Below are 13,710 nucleotides of genomic sequence, written 5' to 3'. Positions count from 1 at the left end.
GGGTGAAAACGATAATAAAACACAAATTTTGCATTTATAGAAAGTAGAACGAGTCAAATGAGTCAGCATGTATATAGTCAGCAATTGAAAAAGTCAAATTATAAAGTCAGCGTGTACAATTATCAAAGCTATTGTAATTAGTTAAATCAATTTAGATTAGCTGGTTAATTAATATTCATTAGTGTAGCTAATTTTAGGCCTTCTATATAAATACTCAACCCATCTCGTTAATGAAGCATGTTGTTCATTTTTCTTTTAACCCGATATCACGTTTCCATCTCTCCCGCTCTTCCTCTCTCGAATATTGATTTGTGTGAGAAATTCCTCACTATTGGAGTGATTTTAAAGTTTTAACTGTAATTAACTACTTCAATAATTTAAAGCAAATTTCACTTTTGTTTCTTAGTTGCCTCGTGAATCTCATCACTGTTCAAAGTCAATCACATACAATTGAGCAGACCCCAATCACAAAGAATTGGCAGACTACTTTTGTTCAAATGAGGCATAAATTATGTAGGATTAGATTGCCAAAATACTCTCTTTATCTATTGATGTTTCCAACAATTGGCGCAAGAAAATATAGAATGAAAGCAGCAAAGATTCCCTACCTTCATTTTGAACTTCAAGATCACAAGAGTTGAATGTTTTGCATCCCATCTAATAAATAGTCAATTATTGAGCAGTCAACGACTTCTTCACCTCCTTCTTGTTCACCTGGAAATGGATAAATTCACAAGGGAACAGATTTAAACCCTTCTTTGTAGTTAAGCTAGTAAATAAAAGATGATGAACTAATGCCTCCTTATAAATAGAACTTGCTTCTGAAGAAAAAAAATGGTCATTCACCTTTCCATTACCATTGCAAGGCAATGAGTCCCAAATCAACAAACGGGTTGGTAGCTGAAAGCACAAGCAGAGACTCAATGATTTAAATAGATAAAATAAATGCAAGATGTATGATGCTGTTTAACAGGAACTTCAACAACGAGTAGACACAAGCAGAAAGAGGAAAAACAGCTAGCGTTAGGGTTGGAGAATTTTACAACATCAATCTCATAAAAGCAAAGTGCTAATATAAAAAAATTTAATGCAAGTCATAATACAAATGATATGACAGCTGATGCGGATAGAAAAGGTTACTTGGTTTAGTTGACGTGGATTGTCCACTTATAAGTAGTTTCTAAGAGAATTTGTTTTGCGTTTATCATGACTCTTTTATTGAGTTTGCATTCGTAAAACATGAAGCCTTTAGTTGTTTGAAGAAATCTAAAGTATCCAAGAAATGTTGTTTTCAAATCTAAGAAGAGTTTCAAAGCAACTTATTGGTAAGAATGCAACTGCACTAAAGTGCTTTTGGAGTTCCAGTATGATCCCAAACACAGGTCAGTTTTTGACATGCAGAACATTAAATGATAACAAACTAGATTCACTATAGAAGAATTTCATTTACAAGAGAACCAAGGAGCTGCTGCACATGAACAAAAGAAAACACTTTTCACCATGCACAGGATCAATAACTTAGAGAAAAGATACCTCCCCCAATTGGAGTTCAAAACTAAATCTTCGTAGCCAAAAGATAGAATGAATTGAATACCTTGTATGGTGCAAGTTTGTCTTTAGACCAAATGCAAAGTTCTTCCAAGGTTATAGCAGACTTTAATTCTTCCTCTCGCTTTTTCTTTGCTGATGCATCTGGTACAATTATTGCAGTCACTGCTTCTCCATAATCGTTGTCTGGTAAGCCCAACACACAACATTCTTCAACAACTGAATGCTGTACTACTAACAGGGTTGTTTCAGTTGCAACACACCATTCTTGTTTACAGAAATACTCATTCCACACAGGGTTGTTTCAGTTCCAACAGACCATTTCTTGTTTACAGAAATACTCATTCCACACACTCACTTTTCACTTCACTAGAGAAAATCTTTTAACACGAGGAAAGCACAAAAGTAGAATGACAGAAAATTACCTCTAGAAGAGCAGATTCAATTTCTAAGGCATCTAATTTGTATCCACCAACCTTCATAATGTCCACTTGCAACTGATAAACAAAATAACAGATGGAATATTCAAAATTATAGCAAGAAAAAGTAGAATAACAGATGGATCGAACGGATTGTTAATAAAGCATTTTGGAGTGATGACATCATATCATATCAAAGAGATACAAGCTGCATTCCAATTGAAAAGTACAGCACAATATATAAATACGTATAGGCTCTTCATTTCTAAAAGCAAGACAGCATGGTTCTTTTGAGAATTTTAAGAGGCTAAAACAAGCACGTTAGGTAGCAGCGGTAGATGCCTAAAACTATTAGAACTATGAGACAGATATATAACAATACACACAGATACCATATTATCACAAAAGGTTACCAACAAGAATATGTGATTGGTTGCATAAAGGTCTCTCTTCTACCCAGGTCTCTAGGAGATCCTGGTTTATGCTTACACTGTAGAGCACCTGGTGTAGCTGAAATCAATGGATCCACAAATCAAAATTGGTAGACCCACGTACTCTGGTTTTGAAACTAGAGGCATCCTTCTATGAAATGGAGAGTATACAGGGTCAAGGGATTCGGAACAAGGAGTAACACATAAAACCGCAATAACAAAGCAGAACAAACATCATGGCTACCATCTTCACAAGAAACATTTAAACTCAATTCTGATGCATCAATTTGCCACGACGAAAGGACGAGATTGGGTATGGTTTGCTGAGATTGGAACAGTTACATAGTATTTGCAAGCATATGTAAAATCCCATCTATAACCACAGTGGAAATTGCAGAAATATTGGCGTTGGTTTATGGACTGGAGTTGGTGCTTACGAGGGGGATTCAACATATAGTTGTAGAGGGTGACTCTCAAGAAATATTCAAGTTCACATGTATTTTCAGACTTTAGCATGTTTCAGAAGGTGTCTTATCTTTAATATAACTATTTTTATCCTTTTTATATTTTTAGGTTTTTAAAAACTACAATCAAATAACTTATATTTTAGCAAGGGAAGTTTGCATGTACTTGATGCTGTTTTGTTTTCTTATGAGCCTCCTGATTTCTTAGTTCCCATGTTCGGGCAGGATCATGTTCACCAGAAGTAGCTTTCATCAAATATATACAATATGTATATGTATGGTAGGTCAATGCATTTATGTATATTAATATCTTTATGTAATTATAGAAAATTAATAGGAGAGAAAGTCAGAAATATGACAGGTAGGTCGAGTACTTTCCTACAAAAATATGTAGCCTTATTCCAATAAAATGTAGAGAAACTGATGCATGACACGTAGTGGTTAAATTAATTTGTCTAAGATAATATAGAAGTGGAGAAAATTTAGATGACAAACAGAAGAATAAGGATAGATCAAAGAAAATTAGAGATCACTGTAAAGAAATATCATGAGAAATACATTGAATAAGATAGATTAAACATAACAATAATTTGAGAAGGAGCTTAGGGAAAGATAACAGACAATAAAACCTTAACAAATAAATTTTTAATTCATCATTCTTGTTTTCCTTTAAGTTGGTGACTACTAACCTTTATATAGGTATTAGTTAAAATTAAAAAGAAAAAATACAAAAAAAGAATTGTAAAAATATTCTAATTCCTTTAATGCTTTAAATTGTGATTGAAAGTAAATTAAAATATTATAATCTCCACTTATAAGAAAATTGTAAAAGAAGAAATTTAAAAAATTATAATTTTTATAATATTAAAAATTTACCTCAAAAAAAATTAATTTATTATAATACCTGTAAGAAAAAATACTCAATATTTACATATCTTTTACATATACTGAATATTTACATATATTATTATATATATATAATATTTTATAATATTTTAACGATACCTTAACAATCTTAAATAAATTAAATAACTTATGAATTTAAAATAATAAAAATAACAGGAAAAGATTTTCTAATCGAAAATTTATTCCAAACTAAGATTCTTGCTATTCTGTATCTTTCTACCCAATTTGGTGAAAACTCAACCTTGAGTTTTAAAGTGTTAGAACATCAAGATAGGAAAAACATGAATAAGTTTTTCAGAATTTTAAAAGGTTGAGACTTTTAATAATTTTTAAACAAAAATTGAAGACTAACCAAACTATAGATTTCTTAGAATCATGAAACCCACGAGCCAAAATGAAATTATCTTAAAAAATCTCTTTAATGCAGTCACTATAAATTGGAACCACTTCCACGACAAGAGGTAGATTAAGATTGTTAAAAAGCAGAAGTTGCTCAACATCTTGATGACAAATAGAAACAACTTTAACAAAAGCCAATAACTCTTATGCGGCTACTGCTCGTTGGGAATGAACTTCAAGCTTTCATCTTCTAACATATAAGAAATATTAGTTTTACTCTTAAACTTAGGCTTTAATTGTATAAAAGATCTCCTGCTTTCCTGGTTTTAAGTATAAGTCTATTTCATACTAATATTTAACTAACAATACTTATTGTAATGATTGTTGAAAGAGATTTTATAATTTTGACAACATCTTCAATATATTGATATTGTATACGAATTAATTGTGGATATATCTTAATTTTTGTAAGTGTATTTGTATAGTAACTAGGATAAAGTGTATCTAGTCATATACTCCTTTCATATAAATAATAGTGCTTCCTGTTATGATTCATAAAAGCTGTATATGTAGGACTCTATTATTCAATAAATTGACATATTATCAGAGTTTTATGTTAAAAACTTCTAGACTTTTTTAACAAATTCTAGTTGGTTTTCATTTCGAAAATAAGAAAACTCTAAAGGGGGTCAGCCTTTATAGTCAGACCACCAAAGACCAGCCACCACCACCAAAAGCTGACCTTCATAGCGACCCTAGCTCCCAAACTGCACAGCCAGAAGCAACTAAAGCAGCTGTTCAACCGCGAGCCACAAGAACTGTGCACCTACACCGAAAGCAGCCACCAAAATGGCCGGCCAGAGCAATTTACATCTATACACCTTCTGTTGAGCTAGGTGAGCCTCAACTGTGCGCCTAGCGACCTGCATAGTATAGTTATATCCCACTTCTTGCACATCTGTTCCTTCCTGCCCCCTAATCCACCGCGGTTACTCCCAACACAACCGAATCGCCTTGCTTAATCAACCACCAAACTGCACAACTCTTTGTGCTCAACCTTTGGAAATTCCAGTTACTAATATCATTCCTATTATATCTTATTTAGCCTAAATTACCATAAGCAGAAAGATGTCAGATGATATGCCTCAATCTATCAATGTAGACTTCTCAATGAGAAACTCAGTATAAAGCAACAATGAAATTTTAACTAATTCAGGCGAATACCGCCTCAATGGCGAAGATTATCTGAGTTGCTCACAACTGATCTGGATGGCCAGAAAAGGCAGAGGAAAGCTAAGTTATACCTTAGGTATTGAACCAAATCTGAGAGATCGCACTTTTGATACTTAGGATGAGGAAGATTCGATGATTATGACATGATTCTAGAATTCTATGACACCATATATTAGTGAAGCAGTTATGTGCTTGCCTACAACAAAGGAGATTTGGGATTCAACTCGAGAAACCTATTCCAAGAGAAAAGATGCAGCTCGGATATATAACCTAACCATCAAAACCGGAACAACCAAATAGGGTAACAAGACAGTAAGAGAATATGCCAACCTTCTAAAAGGTTGATAGCAAGAACTTGACTAATACCCTAATGTTACTATAGAAAGCAGCAAAGATGCAGCAGCCTTAAGGAGACTGGTTGAGAAAGATAAAACATACTAGTTTACGGTAGGACATAATGAAAAATAAAATCAGGTGAGAGTTCAGAATCTCAAAAGGAAGAAATATCATCCCTGAACGAGGTAATATTCTAAGTTAGGTAGAGGAAAATATAAGAGGGGTTATGCTTGAATCCCGCACCTTTGAGGAATCTGCAATGGTAATTACTAAACCACGTTAACTGGGGAAGGAACCAAATCATTGTGAGACCTCAATTACCAATAGGGAGAACAGGGCAAATCTATGATACACCTTTTGTAAGAAACCAAGAGTGCCATTAGAGAAAAGTGTTGGAAACTTTTACACCTCCAACAAGGATTGGAGATACACGAAGAAACAGGGGCATGCACATGTAGCCAAGGAGGATAAGCCTACGGAGACCTATGATTTCAATACAAATATTGAACACCTTCAGGCACGTCTCGAACAACTTGAAAAAACTAAAGGTATAGGTCTCCTAACACATCCAAGCACAGTTTCTATTTTCCATGGTTTTAACACCTGAAATAAATCATTTTCATTGTCATGAATCATGGACTCAAGAGCTAACGACTACATGACCAACTCTTCTAAGTTGTTTAACACTGATGCTTCATATCCCAACAATACAAAAATTGTTAGTGTTAATGGTTCACTAACTATAATAGCAGGAATTGGAACCATTAACATTAATTCCTACCTCACTCTTACGGATGTTCTCCACATACCTACACTGAGCACCCATTTTATATCAGTAACCAATTATCTTATGATCTTAATTGCATAATGATTTTTTTCCTTCTCTTTGTGAACTTAAGGACCAAAACTTTTGGAGGATGATTGGACGTGCTAAGTCTTAGGACATGTTATTCTTCCTAGATATACCTAACATACCCAGTACCGTTCTCTCTACCAATACATTATGTGAGCTATAGTTGTAGCATAAGAGACTAGACTCTCTTTCTCTATTCTCAAGGTCATGTTTCCCTCTTTATTTTCTAATTGTATAATGTATGTGAACTGGCAAAACACCGAATGTAACTTTTTCTTTTAGTAATAAAAGAAGTGATTTTCTTTTTCAATTGATTCATAGTGATGTAAGGGATCCTTTTAATGTTCCTAACATATCAAGGCATATATTTGCTTGTTTCATTAATGATTGTACTCAGGTTACTTAGTTTTTCCTATTGGAATTTAAAACTGAACTTAATCATATTGTTCCCCAATTCCGTACCATGATTAAAACACAATTTGAGGTAATAATTAAATGTTTTAAAATAGATAATGTTAAAAATTACCTTATCCGAACCTTAACGTCTTCCTTTTAAAAGGAAGAAATTGTTCATGAGTCTTTCTGTGTCTATACTCCACAACAAATAGAGCTGGAAAAAAATAAAAAAAAACACTTGTTGAATATCATAAGTACCTGCTTGTTTTAAAACCATGTACCTAAACACTACTAAAGGAAAGTGGTGTTAACTGCCACATATGTTATCAATCCATTATCATCTAGAGTACTAGACTTCCAAAGTTCGATGGAGGTTCAAACTACATTCTTTCCAGAGGTACAAGTCACCAGTAACATTATCCCTCCTATCTTTTGGTGTATTACCTATATTCATATACATCCGCAGTAAAGAGGAAAACTGGATCCCAAGATCATCAAGTGTGTCTTTATTGGATATTCATCTATTCAAACAGGATACAAGTGTTACCACCAATCTATAAAGAAATTAAGTATTTGTCGATGTGATCTTGATTGAGACCAAATCTTTCTTTGATAAATCTTACTTTCATGAGAAAACTACAATAGAAGATAAGGGAGACTCAAGAAACTCATTTTTTTTTCATTCCTCCCTACCTGTAAACACTTTGCCTATACTATCTGAACCTATTATATCACCAGAAGATTAGAATTCACAAAATGCAACTAAACCTCAAACCTCATAAGATGAACTTGAGCCCTATACCTATATAGGAGCGACGTTTTATGTAAGTGGATTCAAGAAGGAAAAAATCCGACTTTGGTCTAGAGCAAGTCCAAGAATCTTAGCCGAGCATTAGAAATGAGGTAAATTTTGAGAATCACTATCCTTCTGATGCTGATTTACCTATTACACTTAGAAAAAAAAACTAGAGAATTCACTAATTATCCACTCTATCTAATTTTCAAATTTATGTCTTTTTTTTAAAAAAAAACAACTATTCTCCAACTTGTAAAAAGTTTTATGTAAGCTTGAATATAATATTCATCCCAAAAAATTATCTAAGACTTTAACTAGTGAGGAATAAAAAAATGCTACGAGTGTTAAAATAGAGGCATTTGAAACACACCAGACTTGGGAAGTGGTGGATCGACTAGTAAGTTGTAGATGAGTGTTCAACATCAAATATAAGCCTAATGAAATTATTAAGAGATACAAGGTAAGATTAGTAATCAAATGATATATCTAAACCTACAGGATTCACTATCAAGAGACCTTTGCAGCTATTACAAAAATGAATACAATATAAAGCATTCTACTATTCCTAAATGCTACATCAACTTACAATTATAGTTGTTTAATGTGAAGAATGGCTTTTTGCATGGGAATTAGAAATGACAATTCATATGCAGATTTTTCTCAGGTTTGCCAAGAAGAAGAAGAGAATAAGGTATGCAAACTAAAATAGGCATTATAAGTACTTAAACAATCTCCCCAGGTATAGTTTGAAAGATTTTCCAAAATGATGCTATCCATGGGCTACAAACAGAGCCAAGAAGATAACACTCTATTCATCAAACACTCAAAGTCAAAAGGAGTTACAGACCTATTAGTGTATTTATATGATATAATTGTTACAAGTAATAATGTAGGTGAGAAGATGGTCCTCAAGTAATGTCTAGCTAAGGAATTTAAGATTAAAGAGTTTGAAAGATTAAAATATTTCCTCGGAATAATAGTAGTCTACTCTAAATCCAGAACATTTTTATCTCAGCAAAAATAGATCCTAGATCTCTTGAAGGAAACCAACAAGCTGGCATGCAAACTAGTAGATACACCAACTGATTTCAATTATAAACTAGGACTAGCAAAGAAAGACCCCGATATGGGGAAGGAAAAATATTAGAGACTAGTAGGGGAGTTGATATATTTGTCACAAACAAGGCTAAATATTGCATATGTGGTGAGTCACTTCATACACAAGCCTCAAGAAGCGCATTTACAAAACTACCTACAAGATACTCTGTTACTTGAAGAATACTCCAAGAAAGAAAATTATGCTCAAGAGAAACAAGAGGTTGTTCATTGAAGCATATATTGATGTTAACTATGCAGGTCATTAGTCAATAGAAGGTGGGCGTTTAGATATTGCACCTTTCTTATAAGAAACCTAATTTTTTGAAAAAGTAAGAAGTAGAATGTAGCATCCCAATTCAGTGCCAAGTAAAAATTTAACGCAATGATCCAAAGGATGGGTAAGCTTCTATTGTTGAGATGATTTCAGAAGACTTGAAAATTTAGTGAAATGGACGTATACGACTATAATAGTAAGCCAGCCAGTAATTAATATTGCTCACAATTCTGTACAATATAACAGGACAAAATATATTAAAGATTATTGATACTTTAACAATTAAAAGCTAGATGGCGGATTTATATGCATGTTGTACATGTCCACTACTTTGTAAATTATGGTTGTATTGACAAGATATTGAGTAATCCTAAGATTCAAACTATTATTGGTAAAATGGGAATAGATAATATCTTTTCACCATCTTGAAGGGGAATGTTGGGAAATGTATGTATATAATAAGTAGGGTTGAGGGACATTAGTAACAAACAAATTTTATGTAATTAATAGTGTTTCCTTTTATTGTTTATAAAACCTATTGTTGACTAGAATATATTATTATTTAATTAATTAAGATAATATAATCAGAATCCTACTACAATAGTAATTTTATATAATTATAATTTTACTAGAATAAGAATTTATTTATCAGTAGGTTAAGAATTATATAATATCTCAGGTATAACAACATCAAGGAAATGAAAAAATAAAGTTTAATATTTTTTCTCCAAAATCAACATGGTATCAGAACTAAAATAAAATTATTTTAGAATTTTAAAATAATAAAATAAGTTGATTTTGTACTCACCTATCAAGATCTAATCTCACTGCCGCACTACAAGGAGTTGTATCTGTCTCCATAGTGCATGAGCCACATGCGCTGTTGCCAGCCATCACATTCTACCGTACACGCCGCCACCGGCCGTCACGTTTCGTCGCGTTTTCACTGTGAATCACCACAGAAACTATCGGCAAGTTCAGACCTAAAATAAATCTAATAAAAATCGAGTCAGAAACGCTCAGATTTGGGTTTCTCGCAGCATGGCCACCAAGGATCTTCTTCTTCTCTGGCTCTCCAGCTGCACTACACACAAACGAGTCTTCTTCGCATGTAAGCTGCTACGACCAGCCTTCTCTGGTCCCTTTTCTGGCTCCTTTGTGTGCTTCCACCTCTGGTTTCATGATACCGATACCAATACAGCTCCTCTGTGCACGAGCCATTCCGACCAGACTTCTTTACTCCCTTTTTAAGGCTCCTTCTTGCGCATTTGCCTCAAGTTTTGTAAACGACCTTTTATGGTCCTTTTTCCGAGCGTTGCTGCCTTTCCCACTGCTTTTTTGCTAGACTGATCTCTTTTTGGTCACTATCTATGGGCTCGTAGCTTATTTCCCTTTCTGGCTTAATCTTGCTATTTATAATTCCGTAAGTGCTGGTAAGAAAGTTTGTTTTATCCCTGTGAGATTAGCTATTAGGTGTTGTCATTTCTCTCTTACTTTAAACCATGACAAAAACAACAAATCTTTTTAGAGTTTGGTCTGCAAGTTGGGCATATGTGACATCTTTATACCAACTTGAGGGAGGATGTTGTCTGTGATATTTTATTATTTAATTAATTAAAAAGATATAATCAAAATTATATTAGAATAGTAATTTCATATGATTAGAATTCTATTAGAATAAGAATTTCCTTATCAGTTGGTTAAAAATTCTATAAATACTCTAGGTGTAACAATATAAAGGAAATGAGAAAATAAAGTTTAATAGTTTTTCTCCAAAATCAACACTTGTATATATAAGGAAGTTTAATAGTTTTTCTCTAAAATCAACACTTGTATATATAAGGCCTTGATATTCAATAAAATTCATACTTAACTCTTTACACTTAGTACTCTCTCTGCATCCAAGGGATAAAAACTTCGATATAACACATAATATGTAATCAAGTAAATTATACTGATGAATTGTATTAAAAAATTCATTGGATACCATCTCGAGCTAAAGATGATCTACTCTAAAAGTGATTGTAATATATAAAGCTAACCTACCTATGTGGTGGGAAAATGGAGCTTTTTTTTTTTACAATGTAAAAATTGCAGAAGGTAGCCATAGAAGTTATGCTCTAATATTAACTGATGCAGGAGAAGTAGCGATTAAACTTACTTGTTCAACATACAATTTAGAAATAAAGAAAATTTAGGTGAGAAACAGAAAAATAAAGATAGTACAGAAGAAATTAGAGATTTAGGTGAAGAAATATAGAGAGAAATAGATTAAACAAAACATGTTAGACTGAACAATAATCAGAAGAAAGAACATAGAAAAAGATAACAGGGAATAAAACTCTAACAAAGAAATTCTAAATTAATCATCATCTCTCTTCTTTTTGTCGATTGCTACTACCTTTTATATAAGCAATCTAATAAGGAAAATTATAAAAGAGGAAGCTAAAATATTATAATACCTCAACTAATAAAAAAATTACAAAGAAGAAGTCAAGAAGATATTAATCCTTAAATAACTTTAAAATATAAATAATAATTACAAAAGTTTCTTTAATAGAAAATTTATTCTAAATTAAGCTCTTCTTATTCTGCATCAGAAATATTTCTCTAGGACATGTATTAGAGAATGATCAGTACCATAGTTGAGCAGCCACTGTTATTGAGTTCCTGCCCTTCAAACACTAATGTTACTCTAATTCATAAGACCTAAACCTAAACAAAACTCATAAAAACGATTTATAATCCTAATACTATTAGGTTGCATTTAGTTCGAGTTTGAAGTCTAATTCAATTACTAATTCTAATTCTCATACTAGTCTTACACTATGTTGGATACGAATTAGTAAATGACTTTTTTATTTTTAAAAAAATAGTAAATGACTGCAAAAGGAAAGTAAAGATAAAAAAAAGAAAAAAAAGAGAGGTAATTTTACCAAAAATGAAAGGAAACATTTACTTAGTTTGGGTAAACCAAAAATTAAAACTAAAAAAAAAAGAAATGACTATCATAATATTTGTCTGGTTTGAGTTTATAAAGAAAAGAAAAAGATTAATGATAAGAAAATTTTCAATAGTAACCTTCATTACTAAAATAACAAGTTAAAAAATTAAAAACGTTGACTATCAATAGTTTTTAAGTTTTTTCCTCCAACTTGACAAATTAAAACATTGACTTTTAAAAGGAAAGATGGATACTCACTATCCCTCGATTTGTTTTTCCAACTTTTTAAAAAAAAATAATGGAAAGGAGGCGGGCATTTCTGCTCCTTTCCTTCTCTATCCCCTTAGTTCTCCCTATTCAAACATAGTGTTAATATGCCTAATTAGAACATGCAATGTAGTGTTTGAGTTACTGACAACCTACTTCTAACTTCTGCTATGGCGGGAATTTAATCTTTTCCTTGAAATGTATAAATTAAATTCCCATTATCAAATCTCAAAGTGAGTGAGTAATAACTTAAATACAATATATTTTGTAGAAATATATGGAAAGAATCTGAAGTTGACTACATATTTCTAAATTTATTACTGCATATTTATAGGAGTTATTACTGCATATCTTTATAATTTATTACTGTAACTTTTAAGGACTTATTGTTATTGATTGTGCAGTCATTTATTCCTAAAATTAGGAAGAGAAATATGAATGTAAAACTCTATAAATTCAGCTTTTTGTACCAACTTATAATAACATAAAAGAAAGAAGAAAAAATCTTCTTTTTCCCATTTGCATTCATGGTATCAAAACCATTGCTTAGCTAGCCTGGCCTAAATGCATTTTTTTCCTTCTCTTTTATGTTCAATTATTTTTCTTTATGATGGCGCAATCTGCCCTGCCTGAAACAATGAGGATAGACAACACCAGTTCCAAAAAGGCCTTCCACTCCACTAGTGAGTAGAATGGAAACACAGAAACTGCTGGTGCAACACCTTCATTCAGTAAGGAATAGTTAGAATAACTATGTAGATTTTTTCAGTCCACACAATTCTCTAATCTTGTTCCTTAGCCCAGAAAGGTAATTATCTTCAATCTGTTATCTTTAATGTGTCAACTATTTCAATTTGTCCATGGATAATAGCTTCAAGTGCCACATATCATATGACAAGTTATTCTAAATTATTTTCTTCTTATGGTTCATGTGAAGGCAATCAAAAAATTAAGATCGCTGATGACTCACTCTCAACAATTGCTGGGAAAGGATCAATTATCATCTCTAATACTCTTGTTCCTCATGATGTCCTTCACGTTTCAATTTTTTTTGAAATCTTTTATCTGTTACTAAAATAACTAGGGACTTAAAGTGTTGTGCTAAATTTTTTTCAAACTGTTATGAATTTCAGGATCTGGATACAAGGATGATGATTGACACTACTAGGGAACATGGAGATCTTTATTACTTTGATGATGGAAACTCTTTGTGTTAGTAACAAAAATCCTCAAGTCTTGAAGCATACTTTAATTCTACTATTGATGAAATAATGGTATGACATCATAAGTTAAATCACCATAGTTTTCAATATTTAAAATATTTGTTCCCAAACTTGTTCCATAATAAAGATTTATCATCATTTCAATATGACATTTGTCAATTAGCTAAACACCATCGTACCTCC

The 13,710-nt window shown here is 32.3% G+C and overlaps 1 protein-coding gene across 1 annotated transcript in view; it reads right to left on the bottom strand.

The window, feature by feature from the left end:
- Window positions 1–385: 385 nt before the first annotated feature.
- The window catches only part of LOC110824700 (putative CoA ligase CCL8), a 46,000-nt gene continuing 32,675 nt past the window's right edge, over window positions 386–13,710 (bottom strand). Inside the window, 5 exon segments of the mRNA XM_088218119.1 lie at window positions 386–714; window positions 847–900; window positions 1,595–1,774; window positions 1,974–2,038; window positions 3,100–3,108. Of these exon segments, the coding sequence (XP_088074245.1) occupies window positions 673–714; window positions 847–900; window positions 1,595–1,774; window positions 1,974–2,038; window positions 3,100–3,108 (350 nt within the window). The 3' untranslated portion in view covers window positions 386–672.

Source organism: Carica papaya, chromosome 4 (assembly GCF_054855325.1).
Source record: "Carica papaya isolate Zhongbai chromosome 4, ASM5485532v1, whole genome shotgun sequence".
In the NCBI taxonomy this organism is placed as follows: domain Eukaryota; kingdom Viridiplantae; phylum Streptophyta; class Magnoliopsida; order Brassicales; family Caricaceae; genus Carica; species Carica papaya.
Note: the sequence above shows the minus strand (reverse complement) of the source record. Positions and strands in the feature narration are given on the sequence as shown.